General features: G+C 55.2%; 3 protein-coding genes across 5 annotated transcripts; 2 read left to right on the top strand and 1 right to left on the bottom strand.

The window, feature by feature from the left end:
• Positions 1-1,386: 1,386 nt before the first annotated feature.
• LOC116183080 (tachykinin 3 (neuromedin K, neurokinin beta)) lies at positions 1,387-8,169 on the top strand. The gene is made up of 7 exons (NM_001293059.2): positions 1,387-1,501; positions 2,098-2,216; positions 4,471-4,576; positions 4,769-4,798; positions 5,255-5,308; positions 5,711-5,785; positions 7,909-8,169. The coding sequence occupies exons 2-6, from the start codon at positions 2,103-2,105 to the stop codon at positions 5,782-5,784; spliced, it is 378 nt and encodes a 125-aa protein (NP_001279988.1). The 5' UTR covers positions 1,387-1,501; positions 2,098-2,102; the 3' UTR covers position 5,785; positions 7,909-8,169.
• A 5,093-nt stretch (positions 8,170-13,262) lies between these two features.
• Positions 13,263-18,548, top strand: ZBTB39 (zinc finger and BTB domain containing 39). The gene is made up of 2 exons (XM_038549743.1): positions 13,263-13,382; positions 14,751-18,548. Exon 2 carries the CDS (start codon positions 14,795-14,797, stop codon positions 16,931-16,933), a length of 2,139 nt encoding a protein of 712 aa, XP_038405671.1. The 5' UTR covers positions 13,263-13,382; positions 14,751-14,794; the 3' UTR covers positions 16,934-18,548.
• Positions 18,549-21,071: 2,523 nt separating this feature from the next.
• Positions 21,072-25,715, bottom strand: GPR182 (G protein-coupled receptor 182). Of its 3 annotated transcripts, XR_005365289.1 has the most exons (4): positions 25,482-25,715; positions 23,245-24,561; positions 22,810-22,885; positions 21,072-22,588 (listed from the first exon to the last, which is right to left on the bottom strand). XR_005365289.1 is itself a non-coding variant. In XM_038549742.1 (2 exons), the coding sequence occupies exon 2, from the start codon at positions 24,471-24,473 to the stop codon at positions 23,319-23,321; it is 1,155 nt and encodes a 384-aa protein (XP_038405670.1). In that variant the 5' UTR covers positions 24,474-24,561; positions 25,482-25,715; the 3' UTR covers positions 23,063-23,318. The 3 variants fall into 3 exon arrangements, 1 of the variants encoding a protein (XP_038405670.1); XR_005365288.1 differs by having other exon boundaries at positions 21,072-22,885; XM_038549742.1 differs by lacking the exons at positions 21,072-22,588; positions 22,810-22,885 and having other exon boundaries at positions 23,063-24,561.
• Positions 25,716-27,067: the final 1,352 nt, after the last annotated feature.

The raw sequence follows: 27,067 nt of genomic DNA, 5'->3' as shown, positions 1-27,067 counted from the left end.
CCAGGTCTCGCAGAGAAGGGTCCACCACTCCCTCTGGGAGAGTTAACTGTTCTCCTACTGGTCAAAGTTCCTACCAGTGCAGTAAAATGAAGGGGAGGTTTGGAATGAAAACAACAACACCCCCCAAATTTGTGGCTCTTCTCCAGTAGCTATATATTGTGGAGCACAGGACTGAACTTTTTAAAGATTTTTTTTTTATTTTTAAGGAATCTCTCTCCCCAACGTGAGGCTTGAACTCATAACCCTGAGATCAAGAGTCTCACCTTCTCTGGAGGGAGTCAATTTCCTCACCTGAAAAATAGGAAATGCCCAATGGCTCTGAAAGTGCTTTCACTTTGCCCCCACCCCCAGCCCGTTCCCTTGAGCATGTCTTCTCTCTCCGGTTCTCCTTCTGTCCCAACTCTGGCTCTGACTGTCCCCTGGGGCTCTACCTTGGGTACAAAGGGAGCCCCATGAGCCCCCTCAACAGAGTGGGCCATGAAAGAGAGACTTGAAATGTCAGGGAGAAGATGCCTGAGCTGCGGGGAGGTAGATTAGAGAGGAGAAAACACGGAACCGTATGATAAAAAGAGGCAATGCGAGATCAGTGCTGGGCTGGCCAGGGCGGGGAGGATGGAGAGACAGCTCGCCGCCGTGTTCTGTTCCTCCTTTCCTAGCAGGAGGGGTAGAAGGTAGAATTCTAGAAGGATGTGACTAAATCAGGTTGATTCAGGGGTCGAGAAGCAGTGGCATGGGAAGGAGGTGTTAGCTCTGGAGAAGTGGTGGAGGGAGACAGACACTGGAAGCTTCTGCATTGGTAGCAGGGGAGAAGTACCGACCTTCACTTGGTCTGAGGGCCTAGATGAGGGGTCAGCTGCAGCTGGAAGGAGGACAGAGGGAGAAATGGGGGCGGGAAGGGAAGCCAAACTCACCTCCCACTGCTCAGGGGCCTGGGTCTGGTTGTCCTGGGGGTGGTCCTGGCCAGAGAAGTACCTGTCTGAAATTCTGCGGGCCTGGCAGTAGAGTCTGAAGGGTTAAAGGGCGAGGAGCTGATGGGTGAATAATGAGGAAACAGAGTCGTCTCCTACTGAGCGTGGAAATTTTGGTACAAAGCATAGACGACATCATTCCTTAGTATGCCCAGCTCAGGGGCTGTTGGAAAGTGGGCTGCTGGCTAACTCCAGGACGCTGCAGGCTTTGTGGGGTGTGGGGTGTGTGTGTGTGTGTGTGTGTGTGTGTGTGTGTGTGTGTGTCTGCAGCCTATATCCTCCTTTTTCTCCACCAGCCTCCCCCCTCCCCTCCAGCCACCCTGGGATTGGTGATTCACAGCCCCTCCCCCGGCTCCCCCAGACCCTCCCAGAGCCTTTATCTGGGAGCCGGGAGCTCCTGCCACATCCTCAGATCCCCTCCACTTGGGCTCTCTCCACCCAGGTGGTGTGCTGTGCGTGGGCAGTGGCCAGTGTTCCCGGTCGGCCCCCCATCCTGTTAGACCAGCTGCCCTCGGCTCAGGACTGCTCCACAGGTAGGCACGAGTGGGAGAATGTTGGATGGGCTGGGGCTGGCACCAGAGGCCAGAGGCCAGAGCTGGGAGACGATAAAGGACCCGAGGGAACAGAGGTGGGGCCTCTGATCTGGGAGCAGGGCCCTGGGACGGGAGCAGGGCCCTGGTACGAGAAGAAAGCGCCCACAGGGGCAGAGAACCAGGACTGTCTGGAGCCTGTGGCTTCAGACTGCTCCCATCCTAGAAACTTTTGCCTAAGTCCTGGGTTACCTGGTGCTGGAAAGCAGAGTCCCGAGTCCCTCCTCAGGCTAACTAAGAAGACAGACCAGACCGTGCGTGTCCTGCGAATCTCTCTTGCTTGGAGATGAGAGTCTGGCACTATTGCCACATTGCCCATTGCCAGGTGCTCAGCGTCGGGAGATGCGTGATGGGGGAGCAGGGCAATTGAGCCCAGGGGCTGGCCCGCCTGCTCAGAGATGCTCCCCCAGACCAGGGCTTGGCCAGAGAGACGGGGCGCTGGGGAAACAGGCTCGGGACAGGTGCCAACTGTCTCCTGCATTTGCACCTGTGTTGTAACCTCCTCCCCTCATTCCTGTCACGACCCTCTGCCCTCCTAGGCACCATGCGGAGTGCCCTGCTGTTTGCAGCCATCCTGGCCATCAGCCTGGCTTCCAGTTTTGGGGCTGTCTGTGAGGACTCACAGGAGCAAGTGGTGCCTGGTGGGGGCCACAGCAAGGTAAGGCGCCCCTCTGCAGTGCCCACCTGGCAGAGAGCTGCACTCTGCCTGGCCTGTGGCTGTTGAGGGGAGGCTGGGAGGCAGCTTGGGGCCACCTGAGTTATGTATCCATCTGAGGGTGTCTCTAGGCACGTCTGTAAGAACCTCTGTCCCTCTTTTTAAGATTTTGAAATGACAGCAATTAGATTGGTACACATGCTTTTAAGATGATTATAGGTGGAACTTATTACAAATTCAGTGTGTGAAGTCCAACTGCCTCTCCAGCTAGGATCAGTTTAGCATCTCATTACAGGAGGTGGGCAGGATATTTGAACAATTTGGGAAAAGTGGCTGCCTAGGAAGCTGTATGCAGGGCAAAGAGAGGAGTCAGTCTTCAACCCTACGCATCCCAGGGCATGATAGGCATGCATACATATAGGCGGTGGCTGTTGCACCAGATCCAAAAGACTAGAACCACTTCAAAAATACAAAAAAATAGTGGCACCCAGCTGGCTCAGTCGGGAAAGCATGCGATTCTTGATCTCGGGCTTGAGTTCCAGCCCACATTGGATGTAGAGATTACTTAAAAATAAAATCTTAGGGATCCCTGGGTGGCGCAGCAGTTTAGTGCCTGCCTTTGGCTCAGGGCGCGATCCTGGAGACCCGGGATCGGATCCCACGTCGGGCTCCCGGTGCATGGAGCCTGCTTCTCCCTCTGCCTGTGTCTCTGCCTCTCTCTCTCTCTCTCTCTCTCTCTCTCTCTGTGTGACTATCGTAAATAAATAAAAAAATAAAAAATAAAAAAAGTAAAATCTTAAAAAAAAATACACAAGGAATGCCAAGTATGCATTGGACATTATGTTTGGAGCCCAAAGTTTCATCTGGAGAGAGTCGGAATATCTGGATATATTTTTCTTTCTTTCTTTCTTTCTTTCTTTCTTTCTTTCTTTCTTTCTTTCTTTCTTTCTTTCTTTCTTTCTTGATTTTATTTATTTATTTATTTATTTATTTATTTATTTATTTATTCATGAGAAACACGGAGAGAGAGGCAGAGGGAGAGGCAGGCTTCCTGCGAGGAGGAGCCCGATGTGGGACTCGATCCCAGAACCCCGGGATCATGACCTGAGCCAAAGGCAGACGCTCAACCGCTGAGCCACCTGGGCACCCCTGGATATATTTTTCTAAGACAAGCTTACTTCAAGACCTGGTTCCCCTTGGTCAATGAAAGGGAGAGGTTGTCATCCTACCCCTTCTCCCCAGTGGTGCATGAGGACGGGGGAAGTGGGGGTGAGGAGAGGGTAGGAGGTATGTGTGCTGGGCAACGGGGTTGGTGTGTGCACGGGTGCATCCTGTGTAGATGTGCTCTGTGCTCGGCAGCCCAAGGACAGCTGGGCTCTGGAGAGGGAGGCACTGCTGAGACTAAGGTGAGGATCTCCGAACGTGATCATTGGCATCGTCTCTCTGCAGCTGCAGTTAACTGGCTGTGGGATGTGTGCCCACCAACCATCCTGCGGTGCCCAAACTGCTAAAAAAAAATCACCAACACAATGAAGAGCCCCTGCCTGGCAGCAGGTCCAGAATGGGGTTTATTTGTGGGGGAGAAGATAAATAAATAAATTTATCTATTTGTCCTTTCCTTTCTTGAAAGTGGCGGACTTTGTGGCTCCCTCACATAGCAGGGCAACCATATCCCCGGGCAACTGGCTCCTGATGTGCCAAGGAGAGCAGAGCCAATGGCCCTTCTCACTGGGAGGTGGCAGCAGTTGGGAGAGAGCCCCAAGACGCAGTCCCCTTTGAGCTTGGGAGATAGGGTGACCAACCATCCCAATTTTCCCAGGACCACCTGTTTAAGTACTGAAAAGCCCATATCCCAGGAAAGCTCTGAGTCCTAGGCAAACTGGGACAGTTGGTGTGCCTACAGGGATGCCTGATGTGCTCCTTCTACCCCTACTTCTCCAATCTTGCTGTGCAGGTGAATAACCGCAAGGGCCGGGTTGAAATGCAGATCTTCTCGGTAGGTCTCAGGTAGGACGGAGATGCAGATTAGGAATTTCTAAGAAGCCTATGGCAGTGGTGCTATTGATGCTATTGGTCCCCGGACCACACTTTGAGAGCCCACTTCTCTTCCATTGTAAACCAGAAGAAATCCCAAAAGATACAGGATGTCAGGTTCAATTGTGATGGGCTCAAGAAGAGGCCATGGTTTGTGGGGAGGGGTGAATGGATCAGGTGTGAGCCTCCTGCCTCAGCCCTCTTTGTTTCTGTCCCTTAAAAGGACTCGGACCTCTACCAGTTGCCCCCGTCATTGCTCCGGAAGCTTTATGACAGCGGCTCAGTCTCTCTGGAAGGATTGCTCAAAATGCTGAGCAAGGCTAGCGTGGGTAGGAAGCAGCCCTGGGGAGAAGGGGGTGGGGGGCAGGATTCTGATGATTAAATAGGCTTGAGAAGAGCCTTCAGGTGGGATGGAGACGGGCGATGGCTTGGTGAATAATTGGGGGTTGTGCTCTGAACACCCTCTGACCATTCCTTTCCAGGTTCCATTCCCCAATGACACACTCTTCTTGCTTTCACAGATCCTAAGGAATCGCCACTTCCCCAGAAACGTGAGTAGCCTCTTCTCCCTCCCTGTCTCTGCTGACCGTTTGCTAGAGCTCCATGGGCATGGGGCCCAGTGGCCATTCTGGCTGGCCCCGTCTCAGCTGGCACAAACAATATGCCAGCTGCAACGGCTCATGGGCACCAAGGCATGGGCTCATGGGCTCCACTGGATACCAGGAGGAAACAGGTGTGATGAGCGTGGTGGACTTTTTCTCCATCAGCTGGTCTTTGAGAAGCAAGAGAACCTCTTGGTGGCTGTGAAGACTCTAAGCCAGACACCTGGGGGGCAGAGAATTCTTGCACTGTGGAGAGGGTGAGGTGGGCAGAGAGGGTGGCTAATAGCCTGCTGACTGGGGAGTCCAGTTGTGGCATGATAAAGACCCAAGAAACCCAATCTTGGAAGTCTTGACACTCCCCTACCCCCATTATCACTGTTGGCAATGTTGGCCCTTCTTCTACAGGTGACATGCATGACTTCTTCGTGGGACTTATGGGCAAGAGGAACATCCAGCCAGGTAGGAGCGTGTGGGGGCACAGTAGGAGGGGTTAGGGTACTAGCAAAGATTCGGCAGAAGTCAAGTGCCTCATAGTTGTCACCAGAGGGAAAGACAGGACTTTTCTTAGCTATAGTGAGGGCTCCTCGGCCCTTCTACCCAATCAGGTTGGAGCCACAGTCCAGATGTCCCTAGGAACACAACGGGGAGACCTTCATAAGATAGTCCTGCTGCAGCTGGGAAGGAGTTGGAGGGGTGGGGGCTGTTATTGCCCCCATCTCCCAAACACAGCATGCCTCTGCTTTCCGACTCTGTCTCCTGATGCTGCCCTTCATGGCTAGCCCCTTTGATAATATCAAAGGGTCAGGGTGAAGGTCACATTCAGAAAAACCCCTCCTAACTACACTGTTTATTTTACCTCAGACACTCCTGTTGATGTAAACCAAGAGAAGGTCCCCAGCTTTGGCACCCTCCAGTATCCCCCCAGTGCGGAATAAGGTAAGGATTATTGGTTAGGAGAGGGGACTGTGCATGTGTAAGGGGGGAGGAGCCGGAGAGACATTTCGTCTGATGCTACAGGCATTTATAGTCATAAATTTGCCCTAAAATACATGGCCAGCGGCCAGCACACTGTTGGTCCAACACGCCAGCCCCCAGAGCTGCGAACCTGTCTGCAAGAACACATGAACTCACATGCATGCACACACGCCCCTGTTTCCCTTGAGTCATGGACCCTGGCTGACTCCCGAGTAGGCAGGGGTGGTGGGCCACGGGAGCGAGGGGTTGACCCTGTGGCTTCTCGGATGGTCAGCTCCTGTTGTTCGGGCTCCGTTCTCGAATCGTCTTGTACAAGCTGGAGGGAGCAGCACCCGGTAGTAACAGGCACCACATCCAACTCACAGGGGTTGAGTGTTCGGCCTCCTAGGTAGGCAGAAACTGTTCGGATCATTCAGAATCTCGGGTGACTGGGTCTAGTGTGTAATTCGTCACAAGGGTGATTTAGAAAGAAATGCAAGGAACTCTGAAATTTAATGGGGAGTAATCAGAAACCGTATCTCAGTACCTCCGCGTAGCCTAACGCCTTAGAGCATAGCCTGGGTTTAAATCCGGGATCTGCAGCTCCCTGGCTGTGTCCCCTCGGCCAAGTTACATAACCCTCCTGTGCCACAGGTTCCTCATCTGAGAAATGAGGGTCATATTAGGTTGCAGGCTTGTGGTTTTGAGGACGGAGCGTAGGTAAAGTGTTCAGGATGGGGCCTGGCACACGGAGCACGGCGCTGTGTGTTGGCAGCATTGGAATCAGTCCGGAGCTGGGGGAGCCCCAGTGTCGCCCCTGGCGGACTCTGGTCTGTCTGCGTGGAGCTGTCTGGGCTGGACCCTGGGCTCGAGTGGGCTGACGGATGTCTCGCTTGGTCCCCTGTCGGCGAGTCCCCGGGAAGCGTCTAGTCACAGCACGGAAGGGCTGTCGCGGCCCCAGCTCCCCCCAGGCCTCGCAGCCCAGCCCACGGCTTCTTTGCAGTAGATCCGAAGGAGCAGGTGTGGGGGGAGAAAGCGCGGGAGTGGGAGCCGGGTGGCCACGGGGAGACTCCCGCTGCACCCCCCCCCCTCGGGGCCTGGGCATGCATGTTGCGGTCTCAGGGGAGACCCAAGGAGCAGGAGCTCTCCACGGCAGCTTGGGCTGCGGGCGCACAGCCCCTGGGCCCGGAGACCGGGTCTGGCCCCGCTCGGTCGGGCGAGAGGGCCACGCAGCCGTAATAACCGTAACTCGCTGATTACACGGTACTCACCGTATCATTTTGCTCTCATTAGATGCTTATTTCAGTGCTGCGACCGCCAGATAATTACACGGGCAGCTATATCTGGATGACACACTCTCCCCGGCGCTCTGCATTGACCATAAAGATAATTACAGTGCAATTTTGCCGTAGTATTTTATAAAAATGGTGAAAACAAGTGCATTGTAGAAACTTTCTTTTAATGCTCGCTGGTGAATCCAGGCTCTTTCAGAGGGGCCGCTGGCATAATCGCAGCCTGCATAATCTCACCACCGATGGAGCGTTCTCAACCCGTGAGGCGCCAGGAGGAACAGCACGTCAAGTCCCTGGGGCCTGGCATTTAAGATTAGATGAGACGGAGCAACACAGATCATTGTGTCATCTTATTTCATTCATGTGAAACTGCTAACACAGGAGGTGATCCCTGGGCCTGTGCTTTCCCTGGGAGGTTTCTGAAAAGAGGAGGCCATGGGTGAGCCTGGGGGGAGCATTAGCACCAGAGCACACTGGATAGGGCTGTGTGTATGCCTGGCTCACAGGGATGCGAGTATGATAGGAACCTAGTGTAGGGACCCACAGACCATGCACAGGGGTGTTTCTAAGTAGCACGGTAAACACAGAACAGGGAAAGGGCAAGCTCCTGTGGCTAGAAGGGTTCAGTCCTCTAGTTCAAAGACTACAGGGAAAGCTGAGGGCTAAGACTTCTGTTCTCTTCTGTTCTCTTTTCCTCCCTTTACATATCTCCCCTGCCACTCACATACCCCTACTTCCCCAGCTGGTGGTCGGTGGGAATTTTACAAGACAGAACATGTGATTTCATTTTTTTTTTTTTTTTTTTGTCCTCAGCTCTCTACTTCTGGACCTCTGGACTGCATCATGAAGACACCTGTTACGCTCTCCCAACTGCCACTGCACACGCTCCTCCTTCCCTTTTTCCCCATTCTTGTAACACGGCTGTGCTTTGATGCCTTCTCCATCCCTCTATCCTGCTGTGATGTAGAAACCGCAGAGTGAGCATCCTTGGCCCCAGCGGGCATTGACTATACATTTCCCCGGGGTTTCTGGAGTGTCGTTTGTTAAAAATATGATGTCTCTCTCTACTCAACAATAAAGAATTTTCACATGTGACCTAGAGTGATGCAATTGTTTGGCCAGTGGGTGGGTTTTTCTCTTTCTTGACTCTTCCAGCTACATCATACACACATACACATTTATGATGTGCACACATACATGTATCATATATAAATGGAAGCATCTTTATTTTCTACATGTACTGATTTCCCCAACAGTGCCTTAGTCAGTGCTTCATACAGGTAGTATTAGAAGACCTATTTAGTAATTAAAAAATAAATCAGTGAATTTGGAAGATGGTGTCTAGCACTCAAAGACTTTCACAGATTAGCTTTGGATAAAGGAAAAACATATTCCGAATGGCTTGTCTGTATTTCTAGGATGGGACTAGGAGACAGCAATCTTGAATCTGACTCTAGGTAGAGAAGGGTGAAGGCGTGGGTGGTGCAAAGCGGTCAAGGCTGTGCAAGAACCCAGCCACAGAGGAGGATTAATCTATAGAATTGCACCATTTCTCTGTCTCCAAATGTCAAGCAGGGGTCCGGGAACAGGTCATGGAACAGACAGTGACCCATACATGGTTTATGGTATAGTGGGGTTGTGGACGAACAAACAACGCTTGGTCTTGCCAGGATGGGGCGTGGATTGGGAAGTGACTACAGAGACTGAGAAAGAAGGGAGCAGCTGTCTTCAGTGTTAACTGGCCATCTTAGTTGTTTGAAGGGGAAGACATTTGTTCTAGACTCCTCTGCAATGCAACCGATACCAGCCCCCGTAGCGCTGGTCTAGAGGTCCACAGAATATGCAAGGCACTGAGATGAGGTGTGTGAGTGTCTTTTACGTATCTCATGTGCCAACTACCACAGCCCAGGGATCCGAAGGGGTGTTCTGTATCCGGAGGGAAAGCCTGGGAAATCCTCAGACTCCTTATTTTAGCCTGGTGCAGGGCCTGGCCATGCTCTCAAACCGCCTGATACTATGTCAACACTGCACTCGCCCAAGGCAGTGAGGAGACAGCGCCACTGAGCCAAAGGTCACTTCCCACAGGTCCTTCACCCCAGTGAAAGTTCTCTCTTCCAAGAACCTAAATGGGGCAACTTTGGACCTACGGCAGTACAGTGGGGTGGGAGGTGGAGAGAAAGTCCAACTCAGTGTCCCCTGGGTCAGGTTTATTGCTAGAGGTCAAAGAATGTTCTTGTCGGAGCCTCAAGCCTTTCTTCAGTGAATCATCGTGCTGGCTTTTCAAAAGTATCTATCTACAAGGTTTTAGCTTTTGCAGATTCTAGGGAATTTATTTGGGTCATGAAAGCTTCAAGAGTTGGTACAGCTCAGACTCAGGAGATGGGCGTGTGTGCTGAGAGGACTCGAGTGCTTTGCCAAGTAGGAGCATAAATGCAGAAAGGTTGCTCTCTGGTGGGACTGACAAAAATTGCAATCCTGGGGATTCCAGGAAAAATGAAGCCAAATTTTAAGCCAGATTCCTGGTTTTTTTGTTTGTTTGTTTGTTTTGTTTTTGTACTTGGAGAATGTGTGAAGAAATCCTGGCTCTCTTCCTGTTGTTAAGAGGTTGTACCTAAGGAGACCTGACCCAAAAGACCTTGACTGAATCTCTGGCCCTTCTCCACTTAGCTTTGTGTGTGTGCGTTACTGGGATTGCATGGTGATTGACTTTACTTATTTTATTTTATTATTTATTTTTAAGATTTTATTGATTTAGTTGAGAGAGAGAGAGAGCCAGGGTGAGAGAGAGAGCGAGCTCGCGCATGCATGAGGGTGGGTGGGGGGAGGGGCAGGAGGAGAGGAAGAAGCAGGCTCCTCGATGAACAGGGAGCCCACTGTGGGGCTTGATCTGGGGACTCGGGGATCGTGACCTGAGCCACCCAGGTGCTCCTTATTTATTTTATTTTATTTTTTTAGTATTTTTTAAATATATATTTTTAAAGATTTATTTATTTATTTATTTGGAGAGAGAGAGAAAGAGAGAGGCAGAGAGAGAAGCAGACTCCATGCAGGAAGCCTGATGTGGGACTCGATCCCGGGTCCCCAGGATCACACCCCGGGCTGCAGGCAGTGCTAAACCACTGTGCCACCAGGGCTGCCCTATTTATTTATTTTTAAATATTTTATTTTTTTATTTGTGAGAGAGAAGAGACAGTGCACACTAGCAGGAGGGGAGCATAGGGAGAGGGAGAGGGACAAGCTGACTTCCCATGGAGCTGGGTGAGGAGCAGGATGCGAAGGCAGGGCCTTGATCCCAGGAGTCTGAGACCACGACCTGAGTCAAAGTCTGATGACTGAGCCATCCTGGAGCCCTGTTTGGTGATTTACCTTAAAAAGACTTCGGTCTTAAAGGTTCTGGACTACTTCCAATGTACGTGGAGGGATGGTTTCGCCACGCCAAGCAATGCCTTGACACCATCTACCCGGAGATTTTATCAGACTCCACAGGTTAAGGGCTCAGTCCTCTGAGACCACCCCTCACACTTCAGACGCCATCTCATGTCTGGGCTATTACCCATGCTTCTGACCTACCGGCTACAGACTGGAGGTTCCCACAACTCCCCCCATCGGCTTGATTAATTTGCTAGAGTGGCTCACAGGACTCAGGGACCGTGTTTACCTACTAAATCACCAGTTTACTATAAAAGGATGTAACTCCAGAAGAGCCAGATGGAAGAGATGCATAGGGCAAGGCACAGGCAAAGGGGCATGGGGCTTTCACATTCTCTCTGAGTGCACCACTCTCCCCTCCCTGAACATGCATGTGTTCATAACCAGAAAACTCTCTGAATTCCATCCTTTTGGATTGTTATGGGGCTTCATTACATGGTTATGATTGATTAAATCATTGGCCATTAGCAATTGATTCAACCTCCAGCCCCATCCTTGGGTGCCCAAAACCACCCAACAACATAACAAAAGACACTTCTATGATATTCATCACTTAGGAAATTCCAATGGTTTTAGGAGCTCTTTGTCAGAAATGAGCACAAACATCAGATATATATATTTCTTATTATAAATCATAGTATCGCAAGTATAAACTGTATAAACTTTTTAAAAAATATTTTATTTATTTATTCATGAGAGACATGGAGAAAGAGAGAGGCAGAGACACAGGCAGAGGGAGCAGGGAGCAGGATGCAGGACTCCATCCCGGGTCTCCAGGATCAGGCCCTGGGCCGAAGGTGGCGCTAAACCGCTGAGCCACCCAGGGTTCCTAAAGATTTATTTATTTGAGAAAGAGAGAGTGTGCATGCTCTAGCATGAGTGGGGGGAGGAGCAGAGGGAGAGGGAGAGAGAGAGTCTCAGCTAACTCCCGGATGATGAGCGTGGAGCCCTACATGGGGCTGGATCCCAAGACCCTGAGATGGTGACCAGGGCTGAACCTGAAACTAAAGAATCAGACGCTTCTCTGACCGAGCCATCCAGGCCACCCTCCTCTACCCTTCTAAGTTCTTGGCTGAGACATGCTGCAGTAAAAGAGAGATTACCAGGAGAAAAACAGAAGTTTAGTGACAAGTATACCTCCTATATACATGGGAGAAGCTCAGGAAAACTCTGCAATGCCCTAAAATGGCCTAAGTCACCACCTTAAATACCGTATCTAGTTAAAGACAAAAGAAGATATTGGGGGTGGGGAGCCCGAGAAGGTGGGTTTTCAGGCCAAGCACAGCAAATAAGGGGATGGTGGTTATGCAGATTGAAGTTCTCCTTCTCCAACGAGGAGAGTTTCTAGAGATCTAGTGGTCCTTCTCTTCCGGGGCAGAGACACCCTTACAAATGGAGGTTTCCCTCATAAATGTAATTTTTATTCTGATTTCAGAGCTTCTCCTGTGTCTGCTGGTTCTTAAAAATAAGCAGCCTAAAATAGTCCTTATGCCAAAGAGGCATATTTGGGGTGATAAATGCTGTTCCCCTTAGGGAGGACAGGCTTCAGGAAACAGGGTTGGGCTCTCGAGGTGCAGTGGGACCCCGCGTACTCCTTCCTTGGCCAGCTAGGTGGGAGGAGGGGCGTCAGAAATTTTCAGGAGGGGGTGAACCAGGGGCCCAGGCCTCAACGACCTGTTCATTCACTTTCCGAAGCACCTGTCGCGGCCCAGGAAGCTGTGGTGCGCACCTCGACGAGTAGGACCGGAACGACGGAGCCCTGTCTCCAGGACGCTCTCAGTCCAGTGCGCTCACGAATTAATCAAATAATCTTTTTCCCCCAAAAAACCACAATAGTGGACGTTCTGAGAAGCTTCTGGTACTATGAGACGTAGGACAGGGTAGAGGATGAGAGTTTAGAGTCGGGATAGTGCTGCTCACTCCTCCAGGGCCCGGGGTCAGGAGGGAAGGGCCGCCGCCTGGTAGATCAGAGCGCGACGGGTGGGAAGGTAGGTCCCCGCGGTGGCGAGGCCGGGCCGGGGCCGGGGTGGGGGTGGGGATGGGGGGCAGGGGAAGGGGGCGAGGCCGGGGTCCCCGGGTGCCGGATGGGAGGCGGGGCCGGGCGGGGGTCCCCGGGTGCGCGGGGGGTGGGGGGGAGGCGGGGCCGGGCGGGGGTCCCCGGGTGCGCGGGGGGTGGGGGGGAGGCGGGGCCGGGCGGGGGTCCCCGGGTGCGCGGGGGGTGGGGGGGAGGCGGGGCCGGGCGGGGGTCCCCGGGTGCGCGGGGGGTGGGGGGGAGGCGGGGCCGGGCGGGGGTCCCCGGGTGCGCGGGGGGTGGGGGGGAGGCGGGGCCGGGCGGGGGTCCCCGGGTGCGCGGGGGGTGGAGGGGGAGGCGGGGCCGGGCGGGGGTCCCCGGGTGCGCGGGGGGTGGGGGGGGAGGCGGGGCCGGGCGGGGGTCCCCGGGTGCGCGGGGTGGGGGAGGCGGAGCCGGGCGGGGGTCCCGGGGCGCGCGGGGTGGGGGAGGCGGGGCCGGGCGGGGGTCCCGGGGCGCGCGGGGGCCGGGCCGCGCAGCTGGGGGCGGCGGAGTGTGGGGCCGCGGCGCCGCCCCCTGGGCTCCCGGCCCCGCCGTCGGGGGGCGCTGCCTCCTCCCGGGCGGCGGGGGGCGCTGCGGCCGAGCGGCGGGGGGCGCTGCCTCCTCCGGGACGGCGGGGGGCGCTGCGGGCCGGGCGGCGGGGGCTGCCCGGGCCGGCGCGGCGAGCGGCGCGGCGGATGGAGAGTCTGGCCGCGGCCGGCGGCGCCGCCTCCTCGTCGGGCCGGGCACGGCGGGCCGGGGCCTTTGTGTGCGGCGGCGGCGGCGATGGTGCTCGGGCCCCGCGGAGCCGGTAAGCGCGGCCGGGCCGAGGGCTGCCCCCGCCGACGCCGCCCGGCCCGGCCTTGCTCCCCGCCGCTGCGCTCCCCCTGCGCGCCCCAGGCCGCCCCCCCCCGCCGGCCCCGCCGCGCATCCCCTGGCTCCGGGGGCGCCCGGGGCCCCGCCGAGTGCGGCCGCACCGAGGTGCTCCGTGGCCCTCGATGGAGCCCCAGCCCGACCCAGCGGCCTTCCTGGGTTCGAGCCCCCGGGGGGAGCCTGCGGCACCGCGGGCTGCTGGGGGGCCCGCTCGGAAGTGCCCCCCGCTTCCCGGGGCCCCGCCTGATTGCGGCCTGGGGGTCGGGGAGCTGCTTGGCTGCCACCCCAGCAATGCGCAGAAGCTTCCTGGACCCCAGAAAAAGTTGGGAGTTAGTAGAGGGTGGTGAGGTGCGGGGCTGTGCGCGCGGGCGAGCGGCGAGGCTGCGGGACGAGCTCGTCCGCAGGCGGGACTCCAAGGGGGGCAGTGGGACCCCGCAGGTCCTTAGGAGTCTTGCCTGTAGGATTAGATGCCCTTCCTAGGGCATCTAGTAAGTCTCCAGTTCTGGTCCACATACGCGTAGATCCCAAAAGGGGTGGGCAGGAAAAAACCGGAGTCCATCAGTGGTGAATGCAGCTTGCTTGCTTTGGGCCCCGGGTACTTTGGCTTCATCCACAGCGTCGGGAGGCGGTCACGGCAGTATCCGGACGGCCCTGGGTTATGGTAGGACAAGAAACGAGGCAGGTAGCTTAGGTTAGGGAGAGGTCGACACTCCTGAATGAGTGAGAGGTTGACCTAGGGACTGCAAGGACAGAGCATCGATAAGAAACGGAAAGATCGAAAGCGACCTTATCTTGCCCTCAGCAGCTCTGGAACTTTAATAATCGTGTTCAAGTACCTGTATGGCATTTGGCATCGTAAGAGAAGTGAATGTGCCCAGTGAGATAGGAGGGCTCACACTGGGGAAGAAGTTAGGACATTAATTCGAGCCCCCTGACGGGTAATGAAGTGAAAGATTGTGTCTGGGCGGTTGCCTGTGGCCGGGGTCCAGGGTCCGGGGCTCTAGCTTCTGTCCCCCCAGGCCCACCACCTCTCTTCCCGACTCTTAAAGACGCTGTCCGATTTGTTTTAGTACTTTGGGATCTCGATGTAACAGCTCTGCCCTGGGGAGTATGCGGGGAGAGGGGTTGCTGTGCACGCTGAGCGGCTCAGCCATGCCCCGAACCCCAAGCCCCGAACCCCGAGCCCGTTCACTCCTACCCCACCCAGGGCTTGGAGACCCTCCGACCCGGTGGTATTTTCTTCCGCCAAGCTCCTCACTTGCAGGGATGTGTTTGGCCATCCATCTCTTCCTTTTACTGTCCGCAGATGAACTGTGCTGATACAGAGGCAACTTCATCGGAGCTGCTAAGATGGGCATGCGGATCAAACTGCAAAGCACCAACCACCCCAACAACCTGCTGAAGGAACTCAACAAGTGTCGGCTCTCCGAGACCATGTGCGATGTCACCATTGTGGTGGGGAGCCGCTCCTTCCCGGCGCACAAAGCCGTGCTGGCCTGTGCGGCCGGCTACTTCCAGAACCTCTTCCTCAATACGGGGCTCGATGCCGCCAGGACCTACGTGGTAGACTTCATCACGCCCGCCAACTTTGAGAAGATCCTGAGCTTTGTCTACACGTCAGAGCTCTTCACAGACCTGATCAACGTTGGGGTCATCTACGAGGTTGCCGAGCGCCTGGGTATGGAGGACCTGCTCCGGGCCTGTCACTCCACCTTTCCTGACTTGGAGAGCACTGCCGTGGCCAAGCCCCTGAGCGGCACCGGTGAGAGCCACCCCGGTACCCAGAGCTGTAGCTCAGCAGAACCCGCCTATCCCCTCGGAGACCTCCGGGGTGCGGGGGAGCACTTTGGGCCTGATAGGAACTATGTGTTGCCCAGTGATGGTGGGGGAAGCTGTAAAGAGGAAGAGAGAAACGTCACCGGTGACATTAACCAGAGCCTGCCTCTGCCACAGCAGCCACTGCCGCCAAAGACGGAAGAGCACGATGCGCCTGCCCCCTTCACCCCCGCTCCTGGTGTGGTGACTACCCAGCCGGTCCTGGGCACTGTCAACATGAGCATCCAAACCAGCACGAGCTCCTGCCAGCCATACAAAGTTCAGAGCAACGGAGACTTCAGTAAAAGCAGTTTCTTCACCCCGGACAACGCGATCGACATTACCACCGGGACCAACTCCTGTCTGAGCAATAGCGACCACTCCAAAGACCCCAGCTTCGGTCAGATGGATGAGCTCCAGCTGGACGACCTGGGGGATGATGACTTGCAGTTTGAAGACCCCACTGAGGAGATAGGCACAGCCGAGGAGGTGATTGAGTTGAGTGATGACAGTGAGGATGAGCTGACTTTTGGAGAGAATGACAACCGAGAGAATAAGGCCATGCCCTGCCAGGTGTGCAAGAAAGTTCTAGAGCCCAACATTCAGCTGATCCGACAGCATGCTCGGGACCACGTGGACCTGCTGACCGGCAACTGCAAGGTCTGCGAGACCCACTTCCAGGACCGGAACTCCCGGGTGACCCATGTTCTGTCCCACATTGGCATTTTCCTCTTCTCCTGCGACATGTGTGAAACTAAGTTCTTTACCCAGTGGCAGCTGACCCTCCACCGACGGGATGGGATATTTGAGAACAACATCATCGTCCACCCCAACGATCCCCTGTCTGGGAAGCTGGGTTTGTTTTCGGGGGCGGCCTCGGCAGAGTTGAAATGTGCTGCTTGTGGGAAGGCGCTGGCCAAAGATTTCCACGTGGTGCGGGGGCACGTCCTTGACCATCTGAACCTGAAGGGCCAGGCCTGCAGCGTCTGCGACCAGCGCCACCTCAACCTCTGCAGCCTCATGTGGCACACGCTGTCCCATCTGGGCATCTCAGTCTTCTCCTGCTCTGTGTGTGCAAACAGCTTTGTGGACTGGCATCTCCTAGAGAAGCACATGGCCGTGCATCAAAGCCTCGAAGACGCCCTCTTCCGCTGCCACTTGTGCAGCCAGAGCTTCAAGTCGGAGGCTGCCTATCGCTACCATCTCAGCCAGCACAAATGCAACAGTGGCCTTGACGCGCGGCCCGGTTTGGGGCTACAGCACCCAGCTTTCCAGAAGCGGAAGCTGCCAGCAGAGGAGTTCTTGAGTGAGGAGCTGGCTCTGCAGGGCCAGCCTGGGAACAGCAAGTATAGCTGCAAGGTCTGTGGCAAAAGGTTTGCCCACACAAGCGAGTTCAACTACCACCGGCGGATCCACACGGGCGAGAAGCCGTACCAGTGTAAGGTGTGCCACAAGTTCTTCCGAGGCCGCTCGACCATCAAGTGCCACCTGAAGACACACTCAGGGGCCCTCATGTACCGCTGCACTGTCTGTGGCCACTACAGCTCCACCCTGAACCTCATGAGCAAGCATGTGGGCGTGCACAAGGGCAGCCTCCCGCCCGACTTCACCATCGAGCAGACCTTCATGTACATTATCCATTCCAAAGAGGCGGAAAAGAACCCGGACAGCTGACTGGGTCCCAGCAGGGCTGGGGGGAGCTCCCAGGCGGCAGCCAGGACGTAGGTTTTCTAATGGCTGTTGGTCCCCCTCCAGCCGAAGTTTCGATTTTGCCTTGCTAGGAGTTCTGTTCTGTCTTGTGTTGAAAGAAGAAAAAAGAAGAAAGAGCACACGAGCTGTTACTGTTTTTTGAGAAGCAACGGCCCTATCATGTTTACCTCCTTACCTGTTCTTGCCCACGAAGGGCCGTGTTTTTTATTCTTTGGAGGATGGTTTTGGGATCTGGTCAGGCAGTTGGTGTCAACTGGATCCCCTCTCCCAGCCTCTTAAGTTTTAGTTTACTGATAGGTTTTATGCTGCTAAGAATCCAACCAACAGCCTCACTGAATAGAGGAAGGTGGAGAGAGGTTTTCACTGTGGGTATTCTCGCCAGATTTCCAACTGGGACACCCAGCTATGAGAGATTTTGGGAATGTGGTCATTGAGAAGAGACTCGTCAGCAGGGCAGCTCGCCTCCGGGTCTAGGCCTCGCCCTCAGCAGGGGAAGGGCAGGTGGGCCGGAGGTGCCTGCTCCCATCTGCTGACGGGATGGTAAAATCTTTCGGCAGCTAGATCCAAACTGGGGACAGAGCTTTCTGTTTAGGTCAGAAAGCTTCAGGATGAGTCCTTGCCAGTCAGAAGAGGTGTCCTATGGCGCCGCCGGAAGTGGCAGCCTGCTGGGACAGGAAGGGAGGTGTCTCTTTTCTCCTCAATTCCAAAGAAATTTGATTTTATGGAGCTATAGCCAGGCTGTCAAGCCTTCCCTGTGTGGCCAAGAGGACAGGGAGCCCCTTTGATAGGTCATCTGCCATCTGGCTACCTCCGTCGACCTTGAGTTTCCTGGTGGAGAGGAGGGGATGTCTCTCGACAGCAGCAGCCTTGCCTTAACCGACATCCAGTCTCCCACCTAGAAGTGTGTTTGACCTGTGGTGTAGACGAGAAGCCCCGTGAGGTGGAGGAGTGATGGACTGTGAGGCCTTCCGGGTGGGAGGGACCCGAGTAACTGGGGGTGTGTAGCGGGATGTGCGTTCCGGTTCTGTCTGTCCCAGGGTAACCTGTTGTTTACTTTGTGCTAACTGGCCGCAGCTTTGGCAGCTCACCTTTGACCTGCTGGAATTTATCCTGATCTGTCATTGCATCGCCACCAGGGGGCGCCACAGGACGGCAGCTGGTTCGGGTCCACCCGAGGTGGCTGGGGTGGAGTGGGCCCAATCCTTGGGGCTGGTGGGCTCCATTCCTGCCCCAAGAAAGCCTGAGGGAGAGGCCCTCGGATCTCGCATATTCACAAGGTAGCACCTCAGTAACTCATTCTACCTCACGCTGCCCCGGGGAGCTCTGAGAGTCCCTGGCCTAGGCCCTGACACTGCCCCTGGTGGGACTCAGCAGCACCCTGGGCTGTTTCACAAGCAAGTGGTTTTAATTAACTCACAAAGCCTTTTTGGACATTGATATTTATTTATTTTTGCTTTTATATACATGTTACCCAGCATCTCTTTCAGATAAGTGACTTCAGGAAAAGGAGTTTGTCCCCAGCAAGTAGCCATATTCCTGGGGACAGTCTTGGCCAGAGATTTGGGAGATGGGGGCTAGAACTGGGGGGGGGGGGGGGGGGGGGGGGAGCGGTGTCATGCCTTTAAATAAGCAAATCCTCTACTTTCTCTCCAGATAGTCTCTTGAAGAATAAGCCCAACGAAGCCCGTAGGTAATGGCTGTGAGTCCTAGACCCTTGGGGCCGATTGAATTCCTAGGCCCTTCCTCCCTGCGATGGAGTAGATTGGGGTTTGGGTTGAGGGGAACAAGTTAACTGAAGGACCTTTTTTGCACATTTGCCTCATCCTTCCTAAACTTGGGAAGCTCTGTTGAGATACACAGGCAAGCCAGAGCTCCGTCCCCGTCGGACTGGCTGCCTTCCTCCCTGGCCCTAAGTCGGGAAGCCTCCCATTTGGGGTGCGTGGCTCTCTGGTGACTGGTACACGAAGGGATTTGTACGAGTGGCCACCTCTCACCGTCTACACCCTATTCCTGGCAGGAAAGCAGTGCTGAGCCCTTTCATTCCTGACGGGCTTCTCCCTTTCTTGCCCACACTGACCGTTGGGAATTTAAGAAGGAGAACGTGCAAGGGACCACAGTCCAGTATCTGCTAAGCTTCTCGAGTCTAAGTGATTCCTCCCAGACCGTCGATGAGGACCGATTTTTCAGTGGTCAGGTTTGAGAGAGGCGGTACTTACTGGAACCCAGCCAGGTGGCTGCGAGTGCGTCAGCATGCCAGAGAAACCCTTTTCCTTAGCAGGTGGCATCTTGGATGCTGGGTAGTCTGTGTACTTAATCCGAAACTGTGAAGTTTTCCCTTTTGCCAGTAAACCAAAAAAGCAAATCCTTGAACCTTTGCCCCCGAAACACTAAACAAAAAAAAAACAAAAAAAAAACTGCACCCCCTGAGCCTCCTGAGGCCACGTGGTTGGTTGATCAGGGTGGCCTGGCTGGTTGCAATCAGACATGTAGCAGGTCAGTAGCTCGTGAGGCTCACTGACCGAACCCTGTTCCTCTGCTTGTCCCCCTGTTCGCCCCCGACCCCTCCCTCTGCTTGGGGTCCATGTTTGCTGCCTCTGCCTCCAGCTCACCCTTTTCTCAACTGTTTTACTTGAAACTTGGTATTGTGGCAAAGGGCACTCTGGGGATACCTGGTCGAAGGTGTTCGTTATATCTTGGGTTTTTAACATTTTTGTCAACCCCCTGTTGTGGGGCCCCCTGTGCCTCGGGAGCCCGGTTTAGCAGCCTGCTGTGTCATTCTGAGGTTCTGTCTGTCCCCTGAATGTCTCGTCTTCTCCCTGTTTCCTCTTTCCTGTTCTGCACTCAGGACCAGCTACATAATTTGCAGAGCCCTCTGTTTAAAAATGAAGAATTTCAAGGTGGCGACTGTAGAGCATTAAAGCAAGCACGAGGCTATTCCCAACCCGTTTCTTAAGGGCAGAAGGTGATACTCGTGTGGCGCATTGGATCAACAGCAGAGGCTGCCTGTGGCCACGGGAGGGGACCCGTCTCCCGCTTTTCCTGTGACCCCCTGGTGGCTCGCTGATGCCACTGTGCCCCCCGGGAAGCTCTGCTGTATTTTAGTATTTGGTTCTATGTTTTAAGACTGAGGGGGTCTCTATAGTTCACGGCCAGGTGGAGAGAGAGGAGGTGCGGGTTGGGCCCCGGTGACCCTTAAGAACCAGGAAATGGGTAAAAGTTCTTTTGGACTTTCTTCCCTTCTGCCCCATCAGCACCCCTTTGTCTCCAGGACAGACCTCTGGGCTTAACTACCTTCTCCCCAGTCAGGTTTTGCTACTGATGAATTTTCTTCGTCTCTGGCCTCTTGCCATGCCCTATCCCTGAGACTACTCAACGTTGGAAGTGAATTGAAATCCTTTTCTAGGTGGACACTGATTTTGTTGGCGTGGGAGTGGGCTGTGCGGAGAAGTCTGTGCCATCTGGAGGCCCCCACGTGTCCTTTTGCCTCAGCCCCGCACGGAGACCCGGGACGTGCAGGGCACACACACCGTTGGTGATCACTCTTCGTAAAACTTAACATCAGAATGAAAATGAAACTGTTTTGATTTCGATGTTTCTTTAACACCCTGCCCCTGTCCAGTCCAACCCCCTTCCCACCTCCACTAGCGAAAGTCTCTTATAAAACCAAGAGTTGTTGACGTCTAACTTCCTTCCATTAAATTAATAAGTACTGACCTCCTAATATTTAAGTGTTTACTATCTATTGCTGTAAAGTTTTGTATATTTTGTAAACTTCTCTTCCCAAATAGTAGATGTCTAAAATCGTTGTACATCTGATTCTTTTATATTCCATTGTTTGGCACAAAGTGTGGTTTTTATTTAGAATAAAAAAAGGAAATTTGAAACGGGAATTCTTTTCCTATGACTGGGGTTATGCTATCCCTTGAGTTCAGAAGGTCAGGGCCCAACACCTGGTAGTAGCAGCATTCTGCTCAGCAGGTGCCAGGATTCTTTTTCTTTTCTTTTCTTATTTTATTTTATTTATTTTTTCTTCTTTTTTTTTTTCCTAAGGATTTTATTTATTTGAGAGAGAGCAAGCACGAGTGGAGAGGAGGGACAGAGGGAGAGGGAGAAGCAGACTCCTTGCTGAACGGGGATCCGGACTCAGGGCTTGATCCCAGGATCCTGGGATCATGACCTGAGCCAAAGGCAACCGCTTAACCGACTGAGCCACCAGGCGTCCCCGATGCCAAGATTCTTTCAGGTAGCACAGTTTCCTTTCCTGTAGCTGGAATTCCCCAGGTTTAACCTGTTGACCTGTTTTTAGTGGCAAATCAAGTCAATAACCCACCCTTTCCAGGGGAAGCCTCCCCGAGGGGATCTTGGGTTGGCACAGAGAGTAGTGGACTCTGCTCCTATCTAGGTGGACTCGAGGTCCGGCCTCAGATGGTCCTGCCAGTGCCACGAGGTCGACAACAAATGTAACTCCACAGAGAAGGAGGTAGACCTCAGAAGTTGGGGTGTGACGTGGGCCATGTGGTCTCAGCCCCTGGCCAGGCTGGTGCCTGTCAGTGCTCGGTGAGTGCTGAGCGGAGGAACAGCCTTGCTGTAGTGAGCAGAGCTGGGCCTCTGTCCTCCCAAGGCCCTAAGGAGGCATTCATGCGGCCTAGGGTTGTAACCCACTGCCAGAGAAATCAGAAGAGTGAGCCCCCGGGGGGCTGGCCTCTGAGGCAACCTGGATGTGACACGTGTGACACTGGATTCCCTTTAGGAAACTTCTGGAGCCTAAAGTCAGTGGAGGGAGTAGTAAGGACATTCGATTATGGCTTGGTTTTTATATGAGCACAAAGGAGGAATGTCTGTAGTGCATCTTCTGTGTTGCTGGGTTTAGCCCTTACTGCAACCCCAAGTCACACCCCGGACTGTCCTGGTTGAAAAAGCCTTCGGCTCTGTGCCACAGAGCAGCTGTGTATCGCTTGAGACCCTTTCAGATTGGGGTACAATGAGCAAGATTGTCGGGGTCTCTCCCACTGTGCTCCTGACAAACGGGCACATGCACTATCGGAGCACATGTTTAATGCATCTGATGAATACGGTTTCAGATTTCTAAGAACAGAGGGGACGGCGCCCCAGATCAGTGAGTGGTTACTCCAAGTGAAACATTCCAGAAATACCGCGTGCACGATCAGGACAGAGGCTCCCAGTGCTTACGTTCACAAACCCTTCATTCTCCACAGGTGGGATTAGGAGGCCAAGGACTTGGAACTAGTGGGCTGGGGCCTGTTCATAGGTTTTTCCTTCCTGGACATGCTCTTAGGTTCCCAAACTGATAAATGAGTATTTTCCAGAAGACCTACTTGTTAACCTGAAGACCTCTTTTCTTATCTATAGGACAAGTGTGACTAGAAGTAAGTGGCTGGACGGGAAAATTAATGGAAAGACCCTGGCCAGGGAGGATGAAGTTGAAGGGTCAGGAATGACTTGGAATACTGGAGCTCTGCCCTGTGACTGGCTCAGAAATTTCTACTTCCCCATCCCGTGCAGGGACAAGGGCTGAGGGACAGAGCGTGTGTCAGGGCCTGCTGCTGGCCGTCCCAAGGTCTGCTCTCAGATGGATGTCCCTTGATGTTTGCCCACGATCTGGAAAGAAAGGGAGGGATGGTGCATTTCCAAGAGCATCTCTTCCTGGGAGTCTGGAAACGTCCTAGATCTGAAGGCAGGGGCAGGTGGGCTGTGAGGAGCGTGGACTGTGGGCTGGCTCCTCTGCTTCGTGGGGAGGGAAGCAGGATGGATGAAGGGGAGAGGATCTGGGTGGGGGCAGAGGGCGGGACCCAGCCCTGTGCTTCACTCCCTCTGTTTACCATGTCACTGAGGATGCTAGGGAATGTCCTGCGTCGCCTCCTCGTTCCTCGGCCTCTGATCCCTTGTCCCCCCAGCCTGCGCAGTGTGCGGGGGCGTCGGCAAGTGCACAAACACAAAAGGAAAGCTGTGTGAGGTCCCTACGGAGCACACTCTTTCGGGCCAGGGTGGCTGTTGAAATGAGTGCGTCTGGTTTCTGCCAGCGTCTCTTTGGCCTGTCCCGGCTGGAAGTACAGATTTTGGAAGGAGCCAGAGTCGTGGCTGTCTGGGTAATTTATTTCACCATGTTCCTGAGGACCGGGACACCCGGCAGACGCCACCAAAGGCCTGTTCCCCGCTCTTCCCCGCCGCCTCGCCTCCCCATCTCCATTTCTTGGGAGGGACACACTCAAGGTCGACCAGGAGTGTTGGGACCCTTCCCCCGCCCCCGCCCTCACCTCGGCCTCCAGCTCTCTACCCCCCTGGGAGCCGGGCTCTCCGGGCCTCCTGGGAGACCCTAGGGAGGGCGGGGCTAGTTTGGGCCTCCCGGGTGGGCCTGGGCGCCGGCTGCGGTGGGCTGGGTGCCCTCCTTGGTGATGACGATGGAGTGCTGGGTGGAGGAGGAGGAGGAGGAGGAGGAGGCGCGCCTGTCCGCCCGGGCCCGGGCCCGGGCCTTGGGCAGGTAATGGACCACGGCGCTCAGCAGCTGCTCCCGGAACCTGGGGCTCAGGAAGTTGTAGAGCAGGGGGTTGAGCACGCAGTGGAGCATGGCGAAGCAGTCGATGATGTCATAGAAGAAGTAGAGCAGGTGCACCAGGTAGCAGTGGAGGGACACGTGCGTGCCGTGCAGCGTGAGCAGCAGCAGCGTGGCGTGGTAGGGCAGCCAGCACGCGGCGAAGGCGCCCAGGTAGGCGCACACCAGCAGGCAGTGGCGCCGGCCCTCGGGCCGCCCGGCGCGGCGCAGGCGGCAGGCCGTCAGCACGTTGAAGAGCACCATGAGCGGGAAGGGCAGCAGGAAGCCCAGCACGCTGGTGGACAGCGCCACGGCCAGGGCCCACGCGCTGTAGGCCTCGAAGGGCGCCATGAACAGGCACACGGGCTCCGCGCCGTCCAGCAGCTGCATGTGCGCCACCTCGGGCAGCGGGAGCACGGCCGCCAGCAGCCAGACCCCCGCGCACACGGCCCGGCGCAGCCGCTGCTGCTGGGGCTGCGGGCCGGGGGCCGCCAGGCTGACGTAGCGGTCGACGCTCAGGCACAGCAGGAAGAAGATGCTGCTGTACATGTTGGCGAAGTAGAAGTAGTGCGTGAAGCGGCAGGAGAAGCCGCCCCAGAGCCAGGTGTAGTCCAGCGCGACCTCCAGCATCCACACGGGCAGGGACAGCACGATGCCCAGGTCCGCCACGGCCATGTGCAGCGCGTACAGGCTGAGCAGGCCCCGGCCCGCGCGCCGCCAGCTGACGCCGATCACCACCACGTTCTCCAGCAGCCCCACCACGAAGATGGCCAGGTACAGCACGAACAGCGTCACTTGCTTCGCGTCCTCCCTGAGCTCCACGTGGCACTCGGGCAGGGTGTGGTTGAAGAAGTAGAGCAGCTCGTCCCAGTTGCGGATCTCCCCAGGGTCGCCGGCGGGCGCCGAGGTGACGGCCCCCGGGGGCGCAGGCCCCGCGTCCTCCCGGGCGGGCATCGGGCAGACACACCCCGAAAGCCGCCTGGCTGGCGTCTCAAGTCCCTGGGCCACAGGGGCCGGGAGGCTTTGGGAAGCGATTCTGGGTCTGAAGAGGCGACAGAGGGATTCATGACTTTTTATTTTTTCAAAAATATGTATTTATTTGAGAGGGAGAGAGAACACACATAGCAGAGAGGCACAGAGGGAGAAGCAGGCCAGGTGGGGCTCGATCCCAGGACCCCCGGGGTCATGCCCTGGACCAAAGGCGGACGCTCAACCACTGAGCCACCCAGGTGTCCCTTTTTTAAGTTTTTTTTTAAAGATTTAATTAAAAAAAAAAAGATTTAATTTATCCTTTCAGGAGCAACACACAGAGAGAGGCAGAGACATAGGCAGAGGGAAGGGCAGGGCTCGGGACTCGATCCCAGGACCCCGGATCACGCCCTAAGCCAAAGGCAGTCCCCCCACCACTGAGCCCCCCAGGCGTCCCAGGAGGAGGAGTTTAAACATTTAGATGGGGGACCCCTGGGTGGCTCAGCAGTTTAGCGCCTGCCTTTGGCCCAGGGTGTGATCGTGGAGTCCCCGGATGGAGTCCCACGTCGGGCTCTCTGCATGGAGTCTGCTTCTCCCTCTGCCTGTGTCTCTCTGTCTCTCAAAAATAAATAAATAAATAAAATCTTTAAACAAACAAACAAACAAACATTCAGACGGTAGGAAATAGTACGTGGCGCCCTGGCCGGCTTTGCCCCCAGCCAGGTGCCCCGGTAGCTCCAGCCACAGGCTGGTTCCTGCTCTCCACTTCTCTCCTGGTGCTTCACCCCTTGGCCCTTTGACGTGGGCCTTCCTAGGAAGTCTTACTCTCTCTCATTTGGGTTATGGATGTGGGACACACACGCACGCACACACACACACACATGCACGCACCCCCCCCCCCCATTTTATCCCTGGGGACATAAGTGGCTCATGCATGAAAGCCAGTTGTCCTCAGGCTCAGATTCCCTTCTCTCCTGAGAGGGAGACACCCACCTGCCTTTCTGCCCGGAGTGCTTCTGGTCCCCGCAGGGTCGTCTGGGCTGCTGGGGAGCTGCGAGGAGACTGGAGGGACCGTGGCCGTGGGCCTGGCTTGCCTGTGGGCTTCGGGGCCGTCCTTCTCATCCGGGAAGCAGTATCACTGGCTGAGGCTCTGTGGGAGAGGGTCAGGGTTTTTCCTGCCTTCCCCCAATCCAGATAGAGGGGAAGTCACAGGAGATGACCCAGTGTGCCCGTGGCAGGGAGGAGTCAGGGCTGCAAGCATTGAAAACCCAGACTCCTGACTCACTAGCTACGTAATGTCCATCCTTCAGCCTCAGCTCTCTCCTCTGCAAAATGGGACAGTAACGTCCACTAATGGGGGTGTTGGGAGAATCCAGTGGGCCACAAAGTGAAGTGCTCAGCACAGGGCCAGGCCTGTGCTAGGTGCTTTCCGTATGTGTGTTTTCCACTCCCAGCGGGCTTAGAATCCCACTCCCCTGTCTGTCGATTCCGACGAAAGCAGAACTGGATGGGGCGGGCAGGCTAAAATAAATCTGAAAGTCATCCACGCTTTCAGCCACCCTGCCCTTCCCAACTGGCTCGCACCCACCCCTTGCCGGTCTCCCGGCCTGCACTTGTGCTCTGAGGGGGAATTGAGAGACAGAGAGGGAAGACTGAACAGGGTGGGCTGGGGAGGAGGGCTGGGCTGAGCTTCGGGGAGTCTCCTAGATGCGGAGAGGGGAGCAGCATGAGGTGTGGCCAAGAATGGTCCAGAGAACCTAAAAAAAAAAAAAGAATGGTCCAGAGAGGGGCGCCTGGGTGGCTCGGTGGTCGAGCATCTGCCTTGGGCCCAGGGCGTGGTCCTGGGGTCCTGGGATCGAGTCCCACATCGGGCTCCCTGCCTGGAGCCTGCTGCTCCCTCTGCCTGTGTCTCTGCCTCTCTGTGTCTCTCATGAACAAAGAAATAAAATCTCAAAAAATAAGAAAAAAAAAAAAAAAAAGAATCGACTGGAGAGAGACAGACACCAAGCTTCTCTCTCCTTCCAAGCCACAGGGTAAGGCTCAGGGCCGGTGGATTTGTGTGGTGGGGAACACCTGGTGTCAGCAGAGCTTCCTGCTTCTCAGAGCACCTCTGCCTCAGTTAATCATTGGATCCCTGAGATACCCGGTGGGGACAAGGAGGGGCTTTTTTATCCTCTGTGAATCCCAGAGAGGTCGCCTCTCAGGCCACACGGTGCAGACGGCAGAGCCACCCGGCACCGGGCCCATGTTCTGTGGGCTGCAGGGCGAGGCTGCAGAGGACCAGGTGTGGTAGAAGTGCCCGTAACAGTATCAACCGGCTCAAAGCGTACAGTTCAGTGGCTTTTGGTACCTTCACATAGTTGTGTAACCACCGCCTCTGTGTAGGTGCTCACACTTTCATCGCCCCAAAGGAAAACCCCACACCCATCAAGTACTCCCTATTGCCCTCTTCCCCCAGCCCCTGGCAATGCCTATTCTGCTTTCATCTCTGGGGATTTACCTCTTAGGGATATTTAATATAGATGGAATCATACAATGTGTGACCTTGGTGTCTGTTTTCTTTTTCACTTGCACAATGT

This window comes from Canis lupus, chromosome 10 (genome assembly GCF_011100685.1).
Source record: "Canis lupus familiaris isolate Mischka breed German Shepherd chromosome 10, alternate assembly UU_Cfam_GSD_1.0, whole genome shotgun sequence".
NCBI classification, from domain to species: domain Eukaryota; kingdom Metazoa; phylum Chordata; class Mammalia; order Carnivora; family Canidae; genus Canis; species Canis lupus.
The sequence above is the reverse complement of the archived record's forward strand: the minus strand, read 5'-3'. Positions and strand labels throughout refer to the sequence as shown.